The sequence below is a fragment of the Ovis canadensis genome, chromosome 13, assembly GCF_042477335.2.
Source record: "Ovis canadensis isolate MfBH-ARS-UI-01 breed Bighorn chromosome 13, ARS-UI_OviCan_v2, whole genome shotgun sequence".
Lineage (NCBI taxonomy): Eukaryota > Metazoa > Chordata > Mammalia > Artiodactyla > Bovidae > Ovis > Ovis canadensis.
Genome location: NC_091257.1, coordinates 54,374,838 through 54,399,967, shown reverse-complemented (window position 1 = coordinate 54,399,967; position 25,130 = coordinate 54,374,838). Strand labels below are relative to the sequence as shown.

At 47.5% G+C, this 25,130-nt stretch overlaps 1 protein-coding gene across 16 annotated transcripts in view; it reads right to left on the bottom strand.

Annotated features, from left to right (window-relative positions):
• The window catches only part of RIN2 (Ras and Rab interactor 2), a 204,854-nt gene that overhangs the window by 92,969 nt on the left and 86,755 nt on the right, over window positions 1–25,130 (bottom strand). For 10 of the 16 annotated variants that reach the window (XM_069547839.1, XM_069547824.1, XM_069547829.1 and 7 more), the window contains one exon: window positions 5,709–5,802. Coding sequence is in view for 11 of the 16 variants with exons in the window: in XM_069547824.1 (XP_069403925.1) it covers window positions 5,709–5,765 (57 nt within the window). In the remaining 5 variants the exon portion in view is untranslated. Of the gene's footprint in view, window positions 1–5,708; window positions 5,803–5,997; window positions 6,105–8,213; window positions 8,348–9,203; window positions 9,262–25,130 lie in introns of those variants that run through there. The other 6 variants (XM_069547826.1, XM_069547833.1, XM_069547825.1 and 3 more) reach the window with 6 other exon arrangements.

Below are 25,130 nucleotides of genomic sequence, written 5' to 3'. Positions count from 1 at the left end.
AGACAAATGCTCACATCTGCGACTTTTAAGCACCCACATATTCATGTAGGGATTTGATCCATGAAACTACTAAAATGTGATTTGGGATTCCATCCATTCCTTTTCTTGAAAACTTTTTTTTAAATTGGAGGATAATTACTTTACAGTATTGTGATGGTTTCTGCCATATATCAACATATGCCTGTTATACAAAGGGAATTAAATCTGAAAGGAAAGATAAATATTGTATATTAATACATATGGGCTTCCCTGGTAGCTCAGCTGGTAAAGAATCTACCTGCAATGCAAGAGACCAAGTTCAACTCCTGACCAAGCTCAACTCCAGTATTCTTGGGCTTCCCTGGTGGCTCAGTTGGTAAAGAATTCACCTGAAATGTGACCCAGGGAGACCTGGGTTTGATCCTTGGGTTGGGAGGATCCCCTGCAGAAGGGATAGGCTACCCACTCCAGTATTTTTGCCTGGAGAATTCCATGGACAGAGGAGCCTGGAGGGCTACAGTCCATGGGGTTCTCGAAGAGTCGGACATGACTGTGTGACTAACACACATTTATGCACATATATGGAATCTAGAAAGATGGTACTGATGAATCTATCTACAGGCTATCTATTACTTTTTGTAGCCCCACCATCTCTGATGACTGTTACACCACACTGGCTTCTTGTCCTAGGCGGTGCATTTGGAGATGTGACTTTCCACAAAGGAAAGTCTTAAAACTCAAATACTGGGAATCCCTGAGACCTGAGATGGGCAGGGGTGCCGGTTCTGGACGATTGAAAATGTGCCTGTAAAGTTTTCAAAACAGAGTACTGAAAACAGTATTTCAAAACAGCATTTTCAATGCCAAGGAGAGACCAGTCATGAAGGAAAGTTGGTTGGGGTGATGCAAATCATCACCCCCAGTTTATCTACTTTGCAGAGTCAGATTTTAGCAACTAGGTTTCTTCAAAGCCAGTCACACCTCTGTCCTTCATGGGGCCAGAGAGAGTACTTCTGAGCCCTGTCTGAACTCCAACCCCAGGCTTTCTGTTTCTGAAAGACAAACGTCATGCACCTGCTATCTCAACTGTGCAAAATGACCAAAACGGGATTTCTCAAACGGAGCCTCTGCTGCTGAACTGGGCCCTCGAACATCCTGATGGTTTGTGAGTCCAGGCTCTGGGCATCTCCCTACAGGATGAATGAGGGGTTGAAGGCACAGGACAGCAGGGGCCCTGTGGTCAAACACATTTTCTTCCTGGTCAGTTAAGACCAGCCGTTCCCCTGTCCCAGGAGTAAAGGAAGGAGAGGGATCAGCCATGCAGCAACCCGGAACCCTACCAACATGTGGGTGGCCGAGGGCAGGCAGGCCTGGAAGCAAGTAGAACTGCCCGGCGGCAGTCACACTGGTTCTCTTCCAGCATCTTCTCTGCTCTAAGAGGATCCCCCTCAGGGTCAGAAACATGGTCACACAAGACAGAACGAGTCCCTCGTGGCAGAGCTCAAACTATGAATGGAGGGGGATGTCCTGGCACTAGGCTGTGGCCCACGGCTAGGTCTATGGGACATTTCTACTACCGGGTGGACACCAGCTCAGCCCCCTGTTGTCAATGGAGAAAGGGGGTGGATGCCAGCCTGGAAGGGCAGCTGGGAACCTGATGGGGAGAAAGCAGAGGGTGGGGAAGAGGAAGGACATAGCAGGTTTGGGCTATGGGAGCAGGCCCAAGGGGACACAGGGGCAGGACGGGTGAAGGACGAGCTGGGAGGAGGTCTAAAGTCCTTAAATGTTAAGGTGAAGAGTGCAGATTTGGTCCTGGGTGTAGCACAGAGCCGGGGTCTGCCAGCAGGCAACACGGATGGATGGAATCATTGGGAAGAACCAACCAACCAACCATCTGAATTCAGAGGTGGTGCAGACAGATTCTGAGCATCACCTGTGGTGCTCACAAGGAAAGAACCAGACCCTAGGTAGGGTGGAGGATGCAGGGAAGGGGAGGAGGAGTGGAGCTTGACCTGAGGGGGATCTGCCAGCACTGGCTACCTGGATGGGGAAGGGGAGAGGTGGCTTGGGGAAGCTAGGGATCCAGCAAAAGGAAGGATCCAAGATGACGAGGAGCTGCTCAGCCCTGGGCCAGGACCATTGACAACTCTCCCAGCCCAGATGATGTCTTCCTTATACAGTCTCTTTCATACCACATGGCCTTGCAAAGTGACAGCTATCGGTGTCCATGTTGATGTAGGTGCAAATAAATTTGCTGCCTCCCCCAGGTAAGACCTTTCAGGGAAAGAAGATACTGTTCTCACAGGTGGTTGAGGAACATTAGCAATGATGCTGGGAAGGGCCATGGACCGTGTGTTTGTTCAGCACGGGATTTCTGTGGCCAGGATTCCAGGATGAGACTCCACAAGCACCGTAACCCCAGGGTGTTCTCAGTTACCCCAGAATGTTCAGACATCTGCCTCACCCAGGACCTCATGTCCTGCAACTTAGCTGAGTCACTTCCAGGAGCCGGGACAGAGGCAAAGCCACAAACCGAGGCTCACTGCTAGTAGTTAGCAACTCTAGCTTAAAAGCACAAACTGGGTAGGGAAGATGAGGCTGAAAAGGAGGTCTGGTGATTGCCTTTCAAGGATCCACGCTTTGCACAAAATCAGGCGAGCCCTAATGACCAAGAAAGGGATAATGAGTGTGTGGAATTCAGCTGGAGTCAAGAATGTAACCGTGAATTCTCACATTTATGAAGTGGTCCTACCCAGATGTAGGGCATCGCGAGTCTGTGTGGAGGGTGGAAGGACAGTAGCACAAGAAAGTCACTCTGATCCCTAGATTCAACCTCAGCTCTAGGTCAGACACCACTTTCTAGGAAAGACTGTTCTGAGACCCATGTCGAGTTATCTGTCCTCAGAGTCCCTTTTACTTCTTTCACGAAGCACTGTTTTCTCCTATGATTATTATTATGGGTTTACTATTTTATTGGATTAATATCCTGCTTTGGTACCAGAGCTCCGTGAAGTCTGGGATGGCTTCTGGTTTTTCTCTCCCTGGTGCCTAGGACAGAGCCTGGCTGTTCACAGGTGCTTGGTCAATGTGAGTCAAAATGAAGCTTGAGGAATAAAGGAAGAGCTAGTGGGTTCTGGGCTGTGCTGAGGGACAGCCCATTTCAGCAGCTGAACACTACCTGGCATTTTCACAACAAACCTCCAACGGGTCAATATTAAAGGTCCAAAGGGCAGCTGACTCCATCTTTGCAGGTTACCACATGGAAAAATTATGGAATAATTAATAATAGCTAATAATATTATTTATCTAATAAAGAATCTGCCTGCAATGCAGAAGACCCAGGTTCAATCCCTGGGTCAGGAAGATCTCTTCGAGAAGGGAATGGCAATCTACTCCAGTAGATTGCAAGAGCCTGGAGAATCCCATGGACAGAGGGGCCTGGCGGGCTACAGACCATGGGGTCACAAAGAGCTGAACACGACTGACTGACAAACACTTTCACTTTCAATATTATAATAACAAATGATATTATTATTCCATGATAACTAATTTAAAATAGTTATAGTAAAGAATAACAATGTCTATAAAAAAGAGGAGACATATAAGAAAAATATAAGGTAACTATCAACTTGGAGCATCTAACAAACAAAACGATTTTTAGGCTCTGTGGTGGGGAAGGGGAAACAATACCAAGTTATATAGTTCAGGCCCCTTGTCACATTTTCCTCAAGGGCATCTGACTCAGGAGAGAAGCAGCAGACCTCCTTCAGTCTCTCACTTCTTGTCTGATGGATTCTTTCATAGGACATAGCAAGTTAACTACTTTTCCTGTTATTCAACTGAAAACACATTAAAACAAAAAAAGACTTTCCCCAGGACTGCAGGAAAAACTGATTATGTTGAACTTAACAGTAGGTAGTACTGGGTCCAATAAATTCCTTAGGGATTTTCAAAGGCAATTTGGATTCTGTTTTCTCCTTTTACCTGGACTTCAACACTACATGAGATTCAGCCACTCTCTGCTTCCTTAGGCTAGGGTGGTGATTACGGACAAGCCGACATTGAGGCAGATGTAGGCAATGTCTCAGGGGAGGGAGGCTTGGGTTACCCTCTTCCAGCAAGATGAAATGAATATCTCAGCATAAGACAGAATCCAAGAACTGGAGATGAGTCAGGAGCCTGGTGAGTTAGCGCCTGGTCCACAGGACACTTGCGGGGCCCCTCTTGTGCCCCCCAAGTGGTTTGTGAACTAAGACAGCTACGTTGACAAAGCTCAACTGTCAGGACTGAGAATCGAGACCATCTGTGTCAACATGACTTGACTAGTTCTTCCAGGAAGTTATTGTAAACCAATAAATAAATCTGCTGTTCACGGCAGGAAATTCCTACAAAACAATCTGTCCTGGCACACTAGTTTGCTCACCTGGGAAAACAGCTTTGCTGATCAATGGTTTACTCTCGAAGACTCCCTTTAAGACTCTTGACATGCTGCATCCACCCACCCTGAACTGTATTATGTACTAAGTGACCACAAACTTTGCTGAAACCCAGTCAATTTTCTGTCTGAAAAAGCACAGCTTAAAGAGCCTGGGCATGGACGTCTAAACCCTGTAAAGACACCTCCTAACCCTCTTTGCCTAGACATTGACAGGCCCAGGCTCTGGCCATGTCTTTTTCTGACAGTCACTTGAATGAACTTGGCTTTGCTTTACCAACAGGCTTTTCTGATGAAAATTTTGGAGCCCAGAACTAACACAGGAAATCAGGTTTGGTTCTCTTGGAAACAGGAAGCATCTAAATGTGAGTTACCCTATATCAACAACCCACCAGGGTGGGGTAATCAGTAAATGTAGTCAGTTTTCCTCCAAAATAAGAAGGCCTCTATTTCATTCCCTCTTTGAGGAAAAGACCTGGTATTTGAACAGCTGCTCGTGACACACTGCAAATGCACGATTTACCTCCGTGTCCCTCTGATTTTACATTTTCTGCATTTTCCAAATTTTCTACAATGAGTTTGCATTATTTGGAGGGTGAGTGAGAGGAAGCAAAGCAAACACCATAAAAAGAAAATTAATTCCCTCATGTACATTAGAAACAATTGTCAGGTCTTAATTTAAAACACACACTCAAGAGTATATAAAATACCCACTGAGAAGCTCATCTCATTAACCTAGCAAGATCCCCCACTGACATCAACAGGCATGTAGAAATGTGGTCCAGCTTTCATCATGCTGCCTGGGTTCTCTCTTAAGAGGCCTCTGGGGGTGTTTGATAAAATACACCAGCAAAAGTATTCAGTCGGTCTAGGGTAAGGCCCAGGGATCTGTGTGTCCTTCTCTTCTTTTAATGAGCTCTTAAATGATTCGCAGAATCAAGCCAAGGGTAAAGCACACTCAGATGCCGAGCTCAGCTTCCACCAAAAACCATCCAAATGAAAAAGGAGCAGGTGAGCAGTTGACAAGGGAAGGTTGCCTCACCTATCTCATACAGGTGGCATTGCCCCGTGCCCGGGTGCTGAGCCTGTCCGGAAGCATGGACTCACGAAAGCCCGTCTCCCACCAAAGCCAGGAGGAGCTTGCGGCTGGGCTCAGGCGAGCTCCCCAGACAGAGCTGGCTCAGGGAGCAGGCTTCCCCCGCCCCTCTCCCCAGTCCTGCAACTCCCTGTGTGCCCGGCACCGGCATCGGGAGCAAGACACCCGTCAGCAACCCTGATCGAGGCTCCCTTTTACCTTAAAGAAACTTCCTCGCTTGTCCAGACTGCGGGTGCCCATGGTCTGAGTTGACATGGCCCCCCGACGAGGCTCTCCTGCACGCCGGGGACTCCTGAAGGTAGAGACATGTGTGATGGTTAGTCCAGCCTGTAGGAAATTCCTCTCTAAGCCACAGAACACTCACAACAACCCTCCTGCCAAGATCTTTTTCCATCAACAACAAGAGTGCCGTTTTATTTCCCACCAAAGCCCTTCCATCTCCTTTCAGGCTGATTTCCTGCCGCCCATGGCTCAGACTCGGCCCCACCTTCGCCGCCCCCCTCTCGCTCCTCCAGCTGACGGCTCAGGCTCCCGGGGACTGCGGATAGCATAATGATTGCTCTGTGTGTTTGCTTGACCTCATGCTCAAGTCCTAGAGGGACAATGCTAGATGTCACTATAATCTGCTCCAAAGCTCACGGACTTAATGCGGCCGATCACAGAGGCCAGCGGAAGAGTGAGGCCCTGCGTGTCCCAGAAAATCCTGCAGGAATGGGATGAGGTCATTAACAGCTCTGCCAGCCCTCTTCCCCCAGGCAAGGTCAATACAAGGGCACCGGGAAGAAATCCCTCTCTTTTCTCCTAAGAAATCAAAGCTTCAGATGAAATCCTGTGTGCCTGCTGACAGAGATCAGTTTGTGTTAAGAAACAGCATGTAAACAGCTCCAGGATAACCCAAGAGGAGGCAGGGTGGACACTGGAACGCAGAGGGGACTTTAAGGGCATGATCAGGTTCTGAATCATAACTGCGGCTATTTGAGCTTGGAATTGCCCTCACTGGGGCATCAAAACCCAATAATCTTGTCTCCCGGCTGCAACGCCTTCCACGTCCACTTATAAATAAAACACACATGCACACAGGCAGCTGGCCCCGCCCCGGCCAGTGCGCACTCAGGAAGTATCTCTGATTCAGCCTCCTGCACCAGGAGCGATGATCAAACCGCCCTCTGGCTCTCAGAGGTAGCTGACCCTAACCTTGACAAGCCCAGTAGAAGGACCATAAAGGAAACATTAAATGAAAACGTGTCTGGGGGATCTTAGAGGGGTTCAGTGGCAGGGGTGGGGTGGGAAGGCCCCAAAGACACAGGAGCTGCTGCCAGTTTGCTGAGGCTCTTTCATCATGAACTTTGGGGGGACAGAGGCAGCAGCAGCCCACAAACATGTCAACAAACAGAAGAGTTGCAGAGAACTGCTCGCATTAGGAAGGGACGACTGCTGGAGACAGGCACGTTTCCGCCCCAAGACCTGCCACTGCTTCACATCCGCAGAGGGCTGCGACAACCCGTGGTTTCCATCTCAGAAAATGAGAACACAGCATGGACCTGCCCTTTCTTCTGGAGTTGTCACCTATTCTAGTTATATCTCTGTGGCTCCGTCCCTTTAAAGGTTCAGAGCTGTCTTCCCTCTGATTCTTTCCACTCGGAATCCCTCTGGGATGAAGGTCAACCTTCCAAAAGCCTCCTGAGAAGACTGGTGAGTTTTCCATGGCAATTCTGTTGACTCTGAGATTCACGTTCACGGGCTCAGCTGCTGCACGGAGCCTCAGTTCCAGGCCCTTTGAAGCTCAGCACTTAATTACCAAAGTCCAGGGGCTGGAGAGCCCCCAAGAGGAAAACACAGTGCTGTCTTCTGAGCACGGAGCAGAACCACAACCACAGTGGAACCTTGAGGGGCAAATGATTGACTGTTTCAACCAAGAAGCACACAAATAAAAAAGTACACTTGAATCCAAGCCTAATGCCTGTAATTCTTTTCCTTCCAGATGCTTTCTCGGCAAGAAATTTGACATTGCACAGCAGTGAAGGAATGGCACGTTGAGAGCCAAGACTTCATTCCTCAGCCAGACCTAAGTCCCTTTGTTCTGTTCAGAAGTTTTCCATATACAAACCCTTTCTGATGAGCCAGGACAGGCAGGGGTTATTGCCTATAACCACTGAGCAGTCTGGATTCCTCAAGTTTACTAGCTTAATTAGCTTCCTGAAAACTGAACGTGAACACGTCCACCTCAAGCGGTTCTCAAGGAAACGACCAGCCTGGATTCTGTGTGGAATTGGCAGATGCATCACATTTCTTCTGAAGGATGCAGGTTCCATCTCTGCTTCTTCAAAAGGCTATGAGAGCAGGTGACAAAGACAGGCTGCCAAGGGCCACAGCAGGTCCTTTGCAAAGAATGAAATCCACATTATTCGAATTCTTAAAGCTCTCGTGGATTGGGAAGAAGTTTGGGTGTCAGGTCTTCCCTATTGGAGCAGCAGTTTCCTTCCCAAATCATAGCCTCTGACACCCCAACTCAACATGGACAGAAATCCAATACAACTGATAAGGAGACTCTCTTTCCACTTGTGGTTCTCACCTGATCCCTCACCTAGCCTGGAGTTACAGCAACAGTCTCATCCTAAAACCACCCCAGTACACAGACAGACTGAACCAACAAACAGAAAAGGTACGGTAGTTAGAGAGGCTGTCAAATTCCTCCAGACTTACACGGTGGAAGCTTGCTCCTTTCCTGGTTTCCCTGAACAGTGGAGCAGAGTCTCCAGAAAGGAGCCCAGCGTGTCCAGTGGATCTTTCCAGCTGCTAGCTGAGCACTAGAGAGAGAGAGAAACCCGAACGGGACTGAAGGACACTGCGAACACTTTTCGGCCAAGCCCTTTCAATAACAGCACTGAAAGAATGTAAACAGAGCCGGCGCTGTGGTTCAACTACAGGACAAAGGCAGGAAGCAAGTATTCCCAACTCTTCCCCTATGCCAGGCTCGGCCACTTTGGAGGGAGCCTGGCAATGGCTTCCATGTGGCCCCAAGAGCAAGGGCTGAGGTGAAGTCTGTCCTGGGATTTCAGTGTCCAGGACTCACTGTGCCGTCCGATTGGGCTCCAGGTGGTGTGGACCGTGCTGAGCAGGACTGCTCCTGGCTGGCCTTCCAGCCCTTTCCACTGGCAGCCGCTGAGGACGGTGCTGGGGTACCACCACCTGACCTTGGGCTGCAGGGCTGGCCGACAGGGCTGGAACACCCGGCACTCGGGCTCCAGTTCACCAAGCCACGGAGCCAAGTCACTGGCAAGTTTCCAGCTGTTGCTTAAAATTCCAGCTTGCCAGATCTTGGCAAGAGAGACTGCATCCGAGACAGACCCCAGCCACCCCCTCTCCCCGATTTATTTAGCCAGGCTCTACCATTCTATTCCGTTCGCCTCAGGTACAAGTTTGAACCCCCAAAGCGGCAGCAGTAATAGTGACTCTGGCGACCTCCACTCACAAGTCTGGTTTAAAAGACTCAGCTTCTTGGAGTCATGGGTTTCTCATCGCCTGCTGCTGTGCAAGTCGGCCCTGAAAGCTTTCTAATCACTCCCGTCTTCCTTCTTCCTTCTAGCAGCTGAATGAAGGCAGGCAAAGTGGACTTCGGCTCTTGGTAAACAAGCTCTCATTATTATAATCATTTTACAGCCAAACGAACTGAAGTAGAAGAAAGTGACTCACCCCCCCGGGGACCTGTCAGGTCGAGGCCGGTCCTGGGACAGGCATGTCACTTTCTGCCCGGTTCCTTGAGCGGCTCCAACGACGGCAGGTCCTCCCTCTTGTGAACGTTTTTTGTCTTTACCAAGAGGTAAGAGCCAGTGGGGCGGGTCTGTGTCTGGGTCCTGGGAAGGTCTCCGAATATTTCCGTAATTATCTTTGTATGACCAAGGATTTTACAAGTTGGATAGAAAAATCTCTATTTCAGCCCCTGGCTGGACGGTTCAAGTTATTTAAATTTAAAATTTGTTTTTTGAGCATCTTGTCTCCCTGCCCAGCACTGATTTTTTTCTCTTAGTCGTCAAACTCTTTAAAGCATTTTGAAGATCATAAACATCTTTTGTTGAAAAGAGAAACTAATTTATGGGAAGTAAGAAACCAGAAGAGAAGAACTGTATCCCCAGGCTCTTAGTAACTGTTTTTAAAGAGAATTAGAAACAATGCTCTGTGTCTTGACTTTTACAAGAATAACCGAGGAGAATAAAAATAATCTTTCTCCTTTTTTTAGGAAGGTGTTCACAGTGAGACTGTGCATTTCAGCCACTCACAGGGTTGTCCTGTAACCAATTCCAGGGGAGGGCCTTCCCCTTGGAAAACAGGGGGTCTCACAGAGACGCTGCAGAAGCTTTGCTGATGCCTACAAAGCAGGTGTGGACGCCTCCACCAAGGGCAGTGAATGTGCCCTGGACACAGGATGGCAGCTTGGCTGTTAAAAGCTCCTCCTCCCCACCGATGGGAAACTGCCCCTTCACCCCCCACCCACTGCCCTCATCTGACCCCTCGGGCCATCCAAGAGTTACCGCCTGCCTCCTTCTCCCTGTCTCTTCTGAGTGATGCTCCTCGGGCCTCGGGGCTGCTGCCTGGAATAGGGCTAAGAAGGGAGAGGGGTAGCCCCCAAGGTCATTCTCAGAATCATGTGTCTTTTAAGCTCCTAACACTTGAAAAGCGCCACGAAGTCAGTGGTCATAGCCAGCACACACGTGCAATGACCACAAGTAAGTGAAGAAGCCCCATAAGCCACATCGGCCCTGAACCCAGAGGACACCATGGAGGGAAGTCACACCCTCCAGGTCTCCCTCGGGTTTGCTGTCTACATGCGAGCACCTGAGTTTAGAGCTCTCCTTCCCGAAGTGCTCTGGCCACAATGGTGTGTGTGTGTGTGTGTGTGTGTGTGTGTGTGTGCACGCGCGCCCATTCATGTCTGACTCTTTTGACCCCATGGACTGTGGCCCACCAGGCTCCTCTGTCTGTGGGATTTCCCAGGTGAGAACACTGGAGTGGGTTGCCATTTCCTTCTCCAGGGGATCTTCCCGAGCCAGGGATGGAAACCATGTCTCTTGCACCATCTTCTGCACTAGCAGACAGATTCTTTACCACTTTGCCACCTGGGAAGCCCCAGAAGTGTCTACACTGGTGGTTCATTTTAACTGAAGGTTTATAACCTGGCAGGACCTGGATGGAGTCCACACTGAAGATACAATAGATGAAGTAACACACTTTTTAAAAAAATTGAGTAAACTGTCTCCAGAGACTCCCAGTCAAGAATTCATGTCCAAGTGGTTTATTAGAGGTGGGTTCATGCTGCACTGGTCAAGGAGAGGAAGGGAAGCCAGTACAAAGGGCAGCATCAAGCAAGCAGCCAAGGGCAAATGGACTGCAGCCCTCCAGGGTTGGGAGCTCTGAAAGCCAGTGTAGACTGGCCTTGGGTCCCAAACTGAGGGGCCAGGGAGCTGGAATATTCATTCAACTCCCCCCAGGTAATGGTGGGAAGCTGCCCCTAAGGGGCCTTGGGTCACCAGCTGCTCCCACATACCCCTGGTGTGGGCAGATTAGACTCTCTGAGCCAAAGAGAGCCTTTGGGCAAAGCTGGCAGTTGGAAATCAGGCCAATGTGCATGGAAACACTTAGTACCCAAAGGAGACGGGAAGGACTGAACAGTGTCCCCTACACCTGGTAACTCAAACCAGGACATTTTGCCTAAAGTGTGGGTGTCTTGCTTCTCTATCACAGAGAGCTGTCATCCTCCTACACTGCTGGTGGGGATGTAAATTGGCGCAGCCACTGTGGACAACAGTGTGGAGGTTCCTTAAAAACTGAAAACCCAGTTACCATATGACCCAGTAATCCCACTCCTGGGCACGTATCTGGACAAGACAAAAACTCTCTAATTTTAAAAAATACATGCACCCCAATGTTCATTGCAGTACTATTTACAAAAGCCAAGACCTGGAAGAAACCTAAACGTTCATCAACAGAGGAATCAATAAGATAGGCTATAGATATTAATACAATGGAATACTACTCAGCCGCAAAAAAGAATGAAATAATGCCACTTGAAGTAACATGGATGTTGATCATCTCACATCATCAGATCATCACAGTAAGTGAAGTAAGCCAGGGAAAGACAAATATCATATGATATCTTTTATACATGGAATCTAAAATATGATACAATGAACTTATTTACAAAACAAACAGACTCACAGACACAGAAAACAAACTTATGGTTATCAAAGAGGAAGCAGGGGAGGAATAAATTCACAAATTATCTGTGGGTTGACAGTTATACCCTATTATATGTAAAACAGATAACCAACAATAACCAACAAGGAGGACCTACTGAGGGACTGATGCTGAGGCTGAAACTCCAGTACTTTGGCCACCTCATGCAAAGAGTTGACTCATTGGAAAAGACCCTGATGCTGGGAGGGATTGAGGGCAGGAGAAGAAGGGGACAACAGAGGATGAGATGGCCGGATGGCATCACTGACTCGATGGACATGGGTTTGGGTGAACTCCGGGAGTTGGTGATGGACAGGGAGGCCTGGCATGCTGCAATTCACAAGGTCGCAAAGAGTCGGACACGACTGAGTGACTGAACTGAACTGAACGAAACTGTATAGCACAGGGAACTATATTCAGTATATTATAATGACCTATAATGGAAAAGAATCTGAAGAAGAATATAGCTGAATCGCTTCGCTGTACACCTGAAACTAACACAACATTGTAAATCAACTATACTTGAATTAAAAAAAAAAAAAGACGTTGGAATAAAATACATACTGATAAAGAAAAAGCCCCATCAAGCCAGGACAGAACTTGCGGATGTCACCTCTGGTAGGGGTTTCCTAGATGAATACTAGGAACAGAGGCCTTTGGACCGACCGAAGTAAGATGCTTCAACTGAGGGGTGAGGAAGACAATCAAAAGGCACATTTCCACCTCTTCTATCCCCATTCCAAAGGTGCAAGTGTCTTTCCACACTTTCTACTTCATCATGAGAATATTTATCTTTCCCTTTATTCAGTGATATGCTGGAAAATATTCAACAACTGACTTTCTGGGGATTAAAGGCTCCAAGATTTAGCATTTGCCTACTTTGAAGGGGAAATACTCTATCAGTTCAGTTCAGTCCAACTCTTTGCGACCCTGTGGAGCACAGCACGCCAGGCTTCCCTGTCCATCACCAACTCCTGGAGCTTGTTCAAACTCATGTCCATTGAGTCAGTGATGCCATCCAACCATCTCATCCTCTGTCATCCCCTTCTCCTCCCGCCTTCAATCTTTCCCAGCATCAGGGTCTTTTCCAGTGAGTCAGGTGGAAAAGTATTAGTATTCCCATCAGGTGGCCAAAGTATTGGAGTTTCAGCTTCAGCATCAGTCCTTTCAATGAATATTCAGGGCTGATTTCCTTTATGATGGACTGGTTGGATCTCCTTGCAGTCCAAGGGACTCTCAAGAGTCTTCTCCAACACCATAGCTCAAAAGCATCAATTTTTCAGTGCTCAGTTTTCTTTATGGCCCAACTCTCACATCCATACATGACCACTGGAAAAACCATAGCCTTTACTAGACGGACATTTGACTGCACCGAATTTTATCAGCAAAGTGATGTCTTTGCTTTTTAATATGTTGTCTAGGTTGGTCATTACTCTGCTAGCATGTGAGATGAGTACAATTGTGTGGTAGTTTGAGCATTCTTTGGCATTGCCTTTCTTTGGGATTGGAACGAAAACTGACTTTTTCCAGTCCTGTGGCCACTGCTGAGTTTTCCAAATTTGCTGGCATATTAAGTGCAGCATTTTCACAGCATCATCTTTCAGGATTTGAAATGGCTCAGCTGCAATTCCATCACCTCCATTAGCTTTGTTTGTAGTGATGCTTCCTAAGGCCCACTTGACTTCACATTCTAGGATGTCTGGCTCTAGGTAAGTGATCACACCATCGTGATTATCTGGGTCATGAAGATCTTTTTTGTGTAGTTCCTCTGTGTATTCTTGCCACCTCTTCTTAATATCTTCTGTTTCTGTTAGGTCCATACCATCTGTCCTTTATTGAGCCCATCTTTGCATGAAATGTTCCCTTGGTATCTACAATTTTCTTGAAGAGATCTCTTAGTCTTTCCCATTCTATTGTTTTCCTCTATTTCTTTGCATTGATCGCTGAGGAAGGCTTTCTTATCTCTCCTTGCTATTCTTTGGAACTCTGCATTCAATTGGGTATACCTTTCCTTTTCTCCTTTGCTTTTCGCTTCTTTTCTTTTCACATCTATTTGTAAGTCCTTCTCAGACAACCATTTTGCCTTTTTGCATTTCTTTTTCTTGGGGGTGGTTTTGATCCCTGTCTTCTGTACAATGTCATGAACCTCCATCCATAGTTCTTCAGGTACTATGTCTATCAGATCTAATTCCCTGAATCTATTTCTCACTTCCACTGTATAATCGTAAGGAATTTGATTCTCCAAGCCAGGCTTCAACAGTACGGGAACTGTGAAATTCCAGATGTTCAAGCTGGATTTAGAAAAGGCAGATGAACCAGAGATCAAATTGCCAACATCTGTTGGATATCAAAAAAGCAAGAGTTCCAGAAAAAACATCTACTTCTGCTTTGTTGACTGTGCCAATGCCTTTGACTGTGCGGATCACAAAAAACTGTGGAAATTTCTGAGAGAGAGAATACCAGACCACCTGACCTGCCTCCTGAGAAATACATATGCAGGTCAGGAAGCAACAGTTAGAACCGGACATGGAATAACAGACTGACTCCATATCGGGAAAGGAGTACATCAAGGCTGTATATTGTCACCCTGCTTATTTAACTTATATGCAGAGTATATCATGAGAAACGCTGGGGTGGAGGAAGCACAAGCTGGAATCAAGATTGCTGGGAGAAATATCAATAACCTCAGATATGCAGACGACATCACCCTTATGGCAGAATTCGAAGAAGAACTAAAGAGCCTCTTAATGAAAGTGAAAGAAGAGAGTGGAAAAGTTGGCTTAAAACTCAACATTCAGAAGACTAAGATCATGTCCCATCACTTCATGACCAATACATGGGGAAACAATGGAAACAGTGACAGACTATTTTTTTTTGGCTCCAAAATCACTGCAGATGGTGACTGCAGCCCTGAAATTAAGACACTTGCTCCTTGGAAAAAATGTTATGATCAACCTAGGCAGCATATTAAAAGGCAGAGACATGAGTTTGCCAACAAAGGTCCGTCGAGTCAAAGCTATGGTTTTTCCAGTAGTCATGTATGGATGTTAGAGTTGGACTATAAAGAAAGCTAAGTCCTGAATAATTGATAATTTTGAACTGTGGTGTTGGAGAAGACTCTTGAGAGTTCCTTGGACTGCAAGGAGATCCAACCAGTCCATCCTAAAGGAAATCAGTCCTGAATATTCATTGGAAGGACTGATGCTAAAGCTGAAACTCCAATTCTTTGGCCACTCACTGGAAAATACCCTGATGCTGGGAAAGATTGAAAGCAGTAGGAGAAGGGGATGAGATGGTTGGATGGCATCACTGACTCAATGGACATGAGTTTGAGTAAGCTCTGGGAGCTGGCGATGGACAGGGAAGCCTGATGTGCCGCAGTCCATGGGGTTGCAAAGAATCGGTCGGACACGACTGAGTGACTGAACTGAACTGAACTGAGGTTGGTTGATGCTTTTCTTCCAAGGAGCAAGCATCTTTTAATTTCATGGCTGCAGTCACCATCTGCAGTGATTTTGGAGCCCAACAAAATAAAGCCTGTCACTGTTTCCACTGTTTCTCCGTCTATTTGCCATGAAGTGATGGGACTGGATGCCATGATCTTAGTTTTTTGAATGTGGAGTTTTATGTCAACTTTCTCACTCCGCTCTTTCACTTATTGTGGCCAATTTCAAATTACCAACATGATATCAGTGAGCTTGCAGAATTCATGAAAATTTAAGTCAACTCTAGTGAGCAGAGCAAACTGACTCCAGCTCCCACTGCACCAGCTTCACCCATTCACCATCTGAAGAGGCTGCTTTCAATTGATTCTTCAGAGGTGGAAGTCATACAGGACAGCAAAAGTAAGAAATAAGGTTCCCAGACGGAAACCAGTGCTTTACCCAAGAAACCACATTATCTGTTCCTACTAAGACACGAACTATTTCTGGTTATTATCTTCACCAAGTTAAGCAGTAGCATCAAGAACACTCAAAGAAGCCATACACTCAGTCTGCTATTTTCAACTCAGAAGGTTCCACATCCTTAGAGGGTGGAGAGAAGAAGAAAAAGAGCTTCCTTTACCCAACTGGATGCTGGGGATCCACATGCCTTATTCACAGTGGTCTCTCCAGGACCTTTCATGGCGCCTGGCACTTAAGTGCTTGATAAATGCATGTGAGATTTTACAGAGACATCATGGAGTCTGGAAGGAAGGGTTTTTAGGGAATGGCTTCATCCAAGAATAAGAATTCATGAAGAACACAGCCTCAGGAACAACACAGAAAGTTCGGATGCCAGGAACATGCACGGGTGACCCATGCATGCTGGACGAAATGCTCTTTACATGGCCCTGAAATACAAGGTGTTGGTTTATGGGGTCCATGTGTTCTTTGTGGCCGGATTTCTCTTTCAAAGTACATGATCTGAAAGCCTCTCCTTTCTCTATAACGTACAGACCTGCTGTTGTCTCCACATCCTCAGCTACTCATACTTCTCAGATCTTTCATTTCTGCACAAATTACAATCCTTGAGAGGCCTCCAGGTATGTGTTCAAGCCAGCACAGCTTCGCTGGAGACCACAAAGCAAAAGAAATCCACAGAAAGCTGCCAAACACCCAATAAAAGAAAACTGACTGAGCAAGTCGGCTTCTCTGCGTGTCTGTGCATGTACCCGGATCATGTGTTATGGGGATTAGACCCTTAAAATTCCCATCCTTGCTCTTAGGAAGTGGGCTGGAGAATAGCTAAGCTTTCTCTGGAAATATCCTCCTGATTTTGCACACTCCATGTGGGGTGCTGAGTGGAAGCATACCATCCAGTACCAAAGTAATGGAACACTTCTACACAGAGTAAGTGCCCTATGAACAATGTATTTAATTCTATCTCACAGTCAGAATCGGTGTTATCAAGGGAGACACATATACAAAGAAACAGTTGCTCTCCAAAATAATTTTAATATTTTATGTTGGCTAAGAGTCATGGAAACCAGAGTCTGGAAACAGAGCTCAGTAAGGTTCTCAGGGATGTCTGCTGCCATCATCAAAAAGATGGTTTTTGTTTGAAATTGTGCCTCTGAAGTTCAGGCATGTTTAAAAGTCTCTCTCTCAGCTGGCCAGGCACTGCTGCAGTTTTGCTGGGAGAGATAAGCACATACAATTGGGGCATTTCACAAATCCAGCTTCATATTCAGTATGACTGGGTTTGGCACAGGCTACAACTACCACAGAGTTTCTGCAGGCTCTATTTGAAGCTTAGAGGTTTCCTCTCAAAGGTCTACCCCTTCCTTTCCTCTTGAACAGTGTCTGACCGATGTGAGGGCAGGGAGGCCAGGCAGGCAGGCGCAGTGAGCATGGAGAGCAGGGGGATGGGGGGAAGGCATAGCTGGATCACCCTTTCTCATCCGGAGTGTTTGCATGAGAGGACACACGTCAGAGGGAGAGAGCTTTGGGTCACAATGACAGCCTTGGGCTCAGACCTCTGGGAAAGGAAGAGCAGAGGCACTGAGGTCAATGGACCCATGGACGGAGCGTCTGAGTGGACAGTGCAGACGGCGTGCCATTGACCTTGTCTGGGCTCTCATTCCTCCAAGGGGGTGCTGGGTGGACACCAGTCATTTCAGAACCTGGGATGAGAGGACAAATGGAGACTCATACTTTGCGTCTGAATTTTTTTAAGTTAAACGTCAAAACGATAAGACGAATTGTAAAAAGTGTTCTATCCTCCTACCACAGCAGATGGACTGTGTAAGGACTTGGAAAGCCTGGCTACGATTTAAAATTTTTCAGACTCCTCAGGGTTCTGTGTTGACTGTGAGGACACGGGGCTATCCTGAACCTACCTCCCTCGCTTGTCACCCTACTTTTCCCTGGGATGGCTCAGTGGACACCCTAGCCTTCCTATCCAGTTCAGTTCAGTTCAGTTCAGTCGCTCAGTCGTGTCCGCCTCTTTGTGAACTCATGAATCACAGCACGCCAGGCCTCCCTGTCCATCACCAACTCCCAGAGTTCACTGAGACTCGTGTCCATTGAGCCGGTGATGCCATCCAGCCATCTCATCCTCTGTCGTCCCCTTCTCCTCCTGCCTCCAATCCCTCCCAGCATCAGAGTTTTATCCAATGAGTCAACTCTTCGCATGAGGTGGCCAAAGTACTGGAGTTTCAGCTTGAGCATCATTCCTTCCAAAGAAATCCCAGGGCTGATCTCCTTCAGAATGGACTGGTTGGATCTCCTTGCAGTCCAAGGGACTCTCAAGAGTCTTCTCCAACACCACAGTTCAAAAGCATCAATGCTTCGGAGCTCAGCCTTCTTCACAGCCCAACTCTCACATCCATACATGACCACAGGAAAAACCATAGCCTTGACTAGATGGACCTTAGTCAGCAAAGTAATATCTCTGCTTTTGAATATGCTATCTAGGTTGGTCATAACTTTTCTTCCAAGGAGTAAGCGTCTTTTAATTTCATGGCTGCAGTCACCATCTGCAGTGATTCTGGAGCCCCCAAAAATAAAGTCTGACACTGTTTCCCCATCTATTTCCCATGAAGTGATGGGACCGGATGCCATGATCTTCGTTTTCTGAATGTTGAGCTTTAAGCCAACTTTTTCACTCTCCTCTTTCACTTTCATCAAGAGGCTTTTTAGTTCCTCTTCACTTTCTGCCATAAGGGTGGTGTCATCTGCATATCTGAGGTTATTGATATTTCTCCTGGCAGTCTTGATTCCAGCTTGTGTTTCTTCCAGTCCAGCATTTCTCATGATGTACTCTGCATATAAGTTAAATAAGCAGGGTGACAATATACAGCCTTGACGTACTCATTCCTATCCAAGCCCTGTCCATCTCTCATTCCCTCCCAAACTCTGCAGCCTATGGAGACGTACTAATGTAGTTGGTGCAACTAAAGTACTAACTATATATCCAGAAGCAGAGCCAGCCCTCGGGTAGAGGGACGTGGGGAGCCTGTGCGTGAGGGTAGGGGGCGTGCAGACAGGGATTCCGAGGGCAAATAATCTGGAGCCAGAGGTGGCGGGGGATGGGGTCTCTGGATAGGCATGGCCTTTGACCCTGTAGACTTCTCCTTCCACAGGAGGGATGAGGTTAGATGGGTACTAAGGTCACTACTGAAGGGCAGCTGGGTCATCCTAGGACCCCTGAAAGGATGGACATGGACACAGGTTCCACTGCTGCTCTGGGGTTCTCCCACCCTCACTCAACCTTTTTTTTTTTTTTTTGCAGGAGAGTAAGGCTCACCCCAAGTGACCGGGTTATACCCTTGTGGCATTGGAGAAAATGGACAGGCTTGGCGTCAACAGTCCCGAGGCCTCCTAATCGCTCTTGAGCTTTTAGTTCCAGTTTATGAGGCCAGGCTCTCTCCCTCACAGCAGCCCAGCTGCGGTGCTCCTGCTCTGCTTTCTCTCCTTCCCTCTCTGTCCTGAAAGTGCTGCCTCCTCACTATGGGTCCACCCTCCTGAACTCTGCCCCTGATCCCCCAGTCCCGCCTTCATCCTACACCAGCCACCTCTGCCCTCCCAGCATCCTTCACATGGAGGTCCAGTCAGCACTGATAAACACTCAACCCTGGGTCTGAGATCAAGGTCCCACATGCACTCTTGCTTTGGGGCCAGGGATATTTATGACCCTCGGCAATCAGCTTCTATTGACCTCGAGTTACTGCAGATAACAGAACACTGGAAAATATGCCTGAGAATCCACCCAAGCTGGTTATCTTGGTAAGACAAGCCCTCCGTCTCTTTGGATGGTGTATCAGGTCCCCAACAAAAGGGAGGATTAGAGGTGAATTCTATTATCCTCCTGAGGACCTCACACTCTTGCTTTTGTCCAGAGGCTGAGAGTGTTTCCGTCAAAGCCAGGGAGATAATTCATGTCTGCTTCAATGCAGGGCCAAACCATCCTTCTCACAGTGCCCTTTGTTGTTGTGTGGTTAAGTAGTGCTCAATTCTTTGCCACCCCACAGACTATAGCCCGCCAGGCTCCTCTGTCCATGGGGTTTCCCAGGCAAGAATACTGGAGTGGGTTGTCATTTCCTTCTCCAGGGAATCTTCCCGACCCAAGGATCAAACCCATGTCTCCTGCATTGGCAGGCGGATTCTTTACCACTGAGCCACCAGCGAAGCCTTCATAGTCCCCTTTGGCCTAACCCAAATTGGGGCCCGGGGTCTGGCTATGACAAAGCTATCTCCCTGCTACAACCAGAACAGGGCATTTTGATTGAAAAAGGATTTTACCCACATATCCTTATCTCACCTGCCTGCTAGGGCATCAGGGACTCCTCCATCTATACACACAAGGCTCCCCCGCAGCCCGAAGCTACTATTTTAACCAAGGCTTCATCACAGACTCTGTTCTCAGAGCATGAGTGCTTCCTTTTCCTTCCTGTTACCTGTTTTTGATTATTTTCAATCCCTCTATGATTCCACTAAGGTGCACAAAAGGAGTGGACAGAAGTCAAATCATTCAGCTGGCAGGCTCGTGTGTGATTTCTGGATCACAGCTCTCTGTTTTCTCTGCTTCCAATTTAGGGGGAACAAAAACAAAGCAAAATCAAACCACAAAGTGTTTGTGGGGTCCTCTTCCCCTACCTCCCCACTCCCTTTGCTGAACTCAGAAAGATCTGTCTACAAAAAAGTACAGAAAGAAGCACTTCTTTTTGCTTTCTGTCTCTGAAATGCTGTCTTTCCACTCAACATTCCTTTCCCCTGAAGTCCAGGCTCCCCTCTCTTAATGACAGCACCAGGCTTGAATCCCCGCTTTACTCGGCCCATCAATCACTCCCAGCCCTGCAGGGTCTTTCGTCCAAACCTCTGTCATCTTCCCGCCCGTCCTCCATGTGCACTCAGACCTTGGACCGCGGCACCCTTAATGGTTTCAGCATCTCGCTGCTGTCTGTGGTCCCCACTGTCTGTCTGCTCCCCTCCATTCCCAGAGGGATTGGTCCTTTCCAGCCTCCCGCTTCCTGTTGCTGCGCTGCACAGGGAGAAAGCTGCTTTTAGGAATCTAATGCCCACAGTCCCTGGTTGAGTACTCAGGGCTCTTTTCACATCTGTTTTCAGTAGTGATGTGTGTGGAAACTGGCCCTGTCCCTTCCAGAACGGAGCTCCCAAAATACTGGACACTGAGAACATTCCTGATCGGCAGCCCCCTCCTCATGGTGTTTTCACACCTGACATTTGCATGCCATGACTTCTAGCCACACAGCAAACCTGGGCCAGCAAGTTGATGAATCCGAGGCTGGTAGCCATGGGCAGGTGAAATGCTGAACATATGTGACTCCCGGCTCCCCAACCACCCAGGTGGGAAAGCTCTCAGGTGCTGTCCTGTGCTATCTCCCAAGGTCCCCGTGAGATGAGGCTCCAATCGCCCCCAGGGAGCTGGCTTGCTCACACAGCCTTTTCCCTCCCCCTCTTCATAACGGGCTCAGAGCTGGTGCAGAGATGTCGGCCGGGGTCTGGGTCGCTGCCTAAGCCTCAGCCCTCCCTCCTTGCTCGACCTCCTGGTGACAAGTGACCAAAGGTTCTCTTTGCTGTGAATTTCCACTGCAGCTATGGGAGATCTGAACTTCGGTTTCCTCTGACCAGTTGTAATAAGAATCAACCCAAACTCATGCCTGAGCCTCTCTGACTCTTTCTGGACCTTCCCTGCCCTCCTGCTAGGACGTTTGGCCACTGCCTGTTTCCGCTCTGTTCAGTGGCTCCTTATTTGTACTCTGTGACATGCTGCAATATGCTGCTTTTATGTACCAGAGGTCACTGCTGCAACTTCCAGAGTTTTCGATTCTTGCTCTGGTGGCATGGACAGAAGCGGCTGTGACACCCACAGTAATACACTGGGATGTCTCTGAGATATTAAAGTTTGGTCCTTATAAAACCCTGCCTTGCAAACTATCTGCACTTGAATCCTTATCTTAGGGTCTGCTTTTGGGGGCAGCCAAACCAAGACAATCATAGTCTCGACACACACACAGACACACAGACACACACACAGACATACACACACAGACACACACACACAGACACACACACACACACACTTTTATGGCTGCTCCCTCTTCCCTGTGCCCAGCCCCACTTTCCTGAGATCACCTCCCAGACAACTACTTCTATAAGAATCCTCATATCAGAGTCTGGTTCCCTATTTCTCCTAGGAATGCTGCTCACTTGGTACTGAATTCACAATTAATAGAAACACCTTTGCCAATATAAAATCCACAAACATATTTTGAAGAAAATTTCTCTGACCCTATAAATAACCACTACTCTTTGTGAGCATAAATTACACTTTCCAGGTAAAAATGGAAACAACAGACCTATCTTGCAAACTGTTGCAAAAATTTGACTTACTTGAAAATAAGTTAAAATGTTACATTACTCAGTGCAACAAATGATCAATCTATTTTGAACTGAGGATGTAATTTTTACTACCAGAGAATCTTTTTTGAGGGGGAGGGGGTCGTCACTTGCAAAATAAATTCAAAAATTAAGAAGCATCACTGGATGATAAGTCCTCTCAGGATACCCACTTACTGTGGTCCAGCTCTGCTCCCATGTGACCACAATTAGAGCTTTTAAGAAACTCCTCCGATTTTTCTCATCATAATCACTTGCTTGTTTCCCCCATGGTAATGAGCAATTAATCCCACATTATAAATAGGCCCTTGGATCAGTGAGGGGCTTTTATGGCGTAAGGAACAGAAAACCCACTTCTAATTGGCTTAAGAAGAAACAGTCATGTCTCCTTATAGATGGCTGATTAATTGCAAGAGGAATGATAGTAATCAAACAGTGGAAAAACCAGACAATGCCAGGACCAGGTGAGTGAGGTGAATACCTCACTGAGGCCAGAGAGATGCCACATTCCTCCAGGCCCGAGATGAACACAGCATCAGTTATAGTGCATCCCAACAGGAGGCAGGGGACCTGGAACTTGTCATAAGGAAACAACATATGCTCCACCTAAGGGACAGTCAACAGAAAACCTGGCCTGGATTTTGCAAAAATATTGATGTCATGAAAGACAAGGAAAAACAGGAATCGTTCCAGATTAAAAGGGATTAAAGAGATCCAATGCTCCCAAAACTCACGGTACTGGACTCAGAGAAAGAAACATGCTACAGAGGGTCCTGGGCTTCCCAGGTGGCTCAGTAGCAAAAGAATCCAGTTGTCAGTGCAGGAGACACGGATTCGATCCCTGGGTTGGGAAGATCCTCTGGAGGAGGAAATGGCAACCCACCCCAGTATTCTTGCCTGGAAAATCCCATGGACAGAGGAGCCTGGTGGGCTACAGTCCATCGGGTCTCAGAGAGCTGGACACGACTGAGTTCACACACATGCACACACACACACACTTAGAGGGTGTTACTGGGAAAATTGATTAAACTTGGTATCTGTGGCTTAAACTACTGTATCATACCCCTAAATTAAAGAGGACATTTCTTATATTTGCTCATTCCATTTATTTTCATTTAAAATATTTTAGGTTAATTTTAAGCTTTTTTAAAGTTAGTTTTGAAAATTGAGACACATTACTAATACTGTAGGAACTGGTGAGGCCTTGTCTTACCACTTTCTTTGTACTGTGATTTCTTTTTGGATGTATTTGGCTAAGTGAGACTTGTTAAAATCTTTTGTTATAGTACGTGTGCTGTGTTCGGTCATGTCTGATTCTTTGTGATCCTGTGGTCTGTAGCCCACCAGGCTCCTCTGTCCATGGGATTTTCCAGGCAAGAATACTGGGGTGGGTTGCCATTTCCTAACCCCGGGGATCTTACTGATTCAGGGATTGAACTTGCATCTCCTGCTTTGGCAGGTGGATCCTTTACCATGGCACCACCTTTGTTAACTAAGACTTTTTTCTTAAAGACTTCCTCACAATGGAAAAAAAAAAAAAAAGATTAAGCTGCAGTCCTGGATGACAGGACTGTGGGGATGTGAGAGAAGGTCCCTGTTCTGAAGAACATTTGGAAAAGCACGTGCTCAAGGGGTGTGAAATCCACTGCTCTCACTGGGTTCAGAGAGGATCCAACCGTAGGGGACAAAGTGGTACCAATTGGCAAATTGGCATAAGTGGAAAATCAGGGTTCTCTGAACTACTCTTGCAAATTTCTGGAAGTTTGAAAGTATTTCAAAATCAAAACTTAAAGAACAACTGAGCAATGAAAGTGATCAGGTGAGCGGGGGGGCCTAGCCAGGGGCTCCATGGTCTTAGCAGGGCCCTACTTCCCTGGCTCTTCTGTCTCCTGATTCTGCCCTCCTGGGGTCGGCACACCTGTCCTCAGAGGCACAGGTGGTGGACTGGCCAGGGGACTTCAGGCTTCACACCCTCTCATAAGGGGGAGTGAGGCCTGCTCTCCCACAACTCTTCCTTCACGTTTGGAAACCCTGCTCCATCACAGAAAATCTAATCAGGCTGCCCTGGCACTTAGGACATGAAGTCCCCTTACCCACCCACTATAGCAGACACCCCAGGTCTCCTCCAGTTTCATGCAAACCTTCATTCCCATTTCCAGCTCCCCCACGAGCCCACCCTCATCTGCCACAACCCTGAATCTCTGCAACAGACCCTCTCTCTAAACTTGCCCCCTTCACCACTTGGTAAACACTTTCTGTTCCTCAAGACTTGATTCTCAAAGCACCTCTTTTGTGTGACCTTCCAGGTTCCCCCAATGCAGGGCCTCCTCTTTACTGGGGGTCTCGACCCTCCAACAGCCTCTTGTGACATTATGAGGCCATATTTCTACTTATTGCCCACAGGCCCTGAGCTTCTGCAGGGCAAAGCTGGGCTATGGTCCAAGGTTCAGAAAGTGCCCACACCCTCACCACACGTGGACCCCGCATCACATCTGCCCTGCCGACACCACATGCTTCCTGCCCAGTAGAAACCTGGGGAATGAGTTTCATGAGTGAGTCTGTGAAACTGCTTACAGCAGGGCTGGACCTGAAATAATTCACTGAAATAAAATGTTCTCCAATAAAATACATCTTAATTAGGTTGGGTATTTTACTCTGGGAAGGAAAATTACCCTGTTATTCAAGCCACATGGAACCACTGAGAAAGGCATCACTTAGCCCATACGTGGCAAGTGCATAAGTTCTAATTTCCTGTTTTTTTCCGAGAGGCCGCCGTCCCAGCCTGGGTAGGGCAGTGCTTGATCGCGGCCCAGCCTTGGCTCGAGAGAAAGACTGTCTTCAAAATATGGGGAAAAGGGAATCTCAGAAAAGCCACAAATCACAAATACCACATCATCAAACAGGCGGGACAGCCACGGCCAGCGGCCATCCCAGCAGCCTGGCTGGGGGGTGTCGGCTCTTCATGCCCGGGGTGGGGGGCCACACCAGACACGTGGACATGATGGTTTTGCAGCCCCTGCTACCCAGGGGAGGCCCTTTCCTGGGG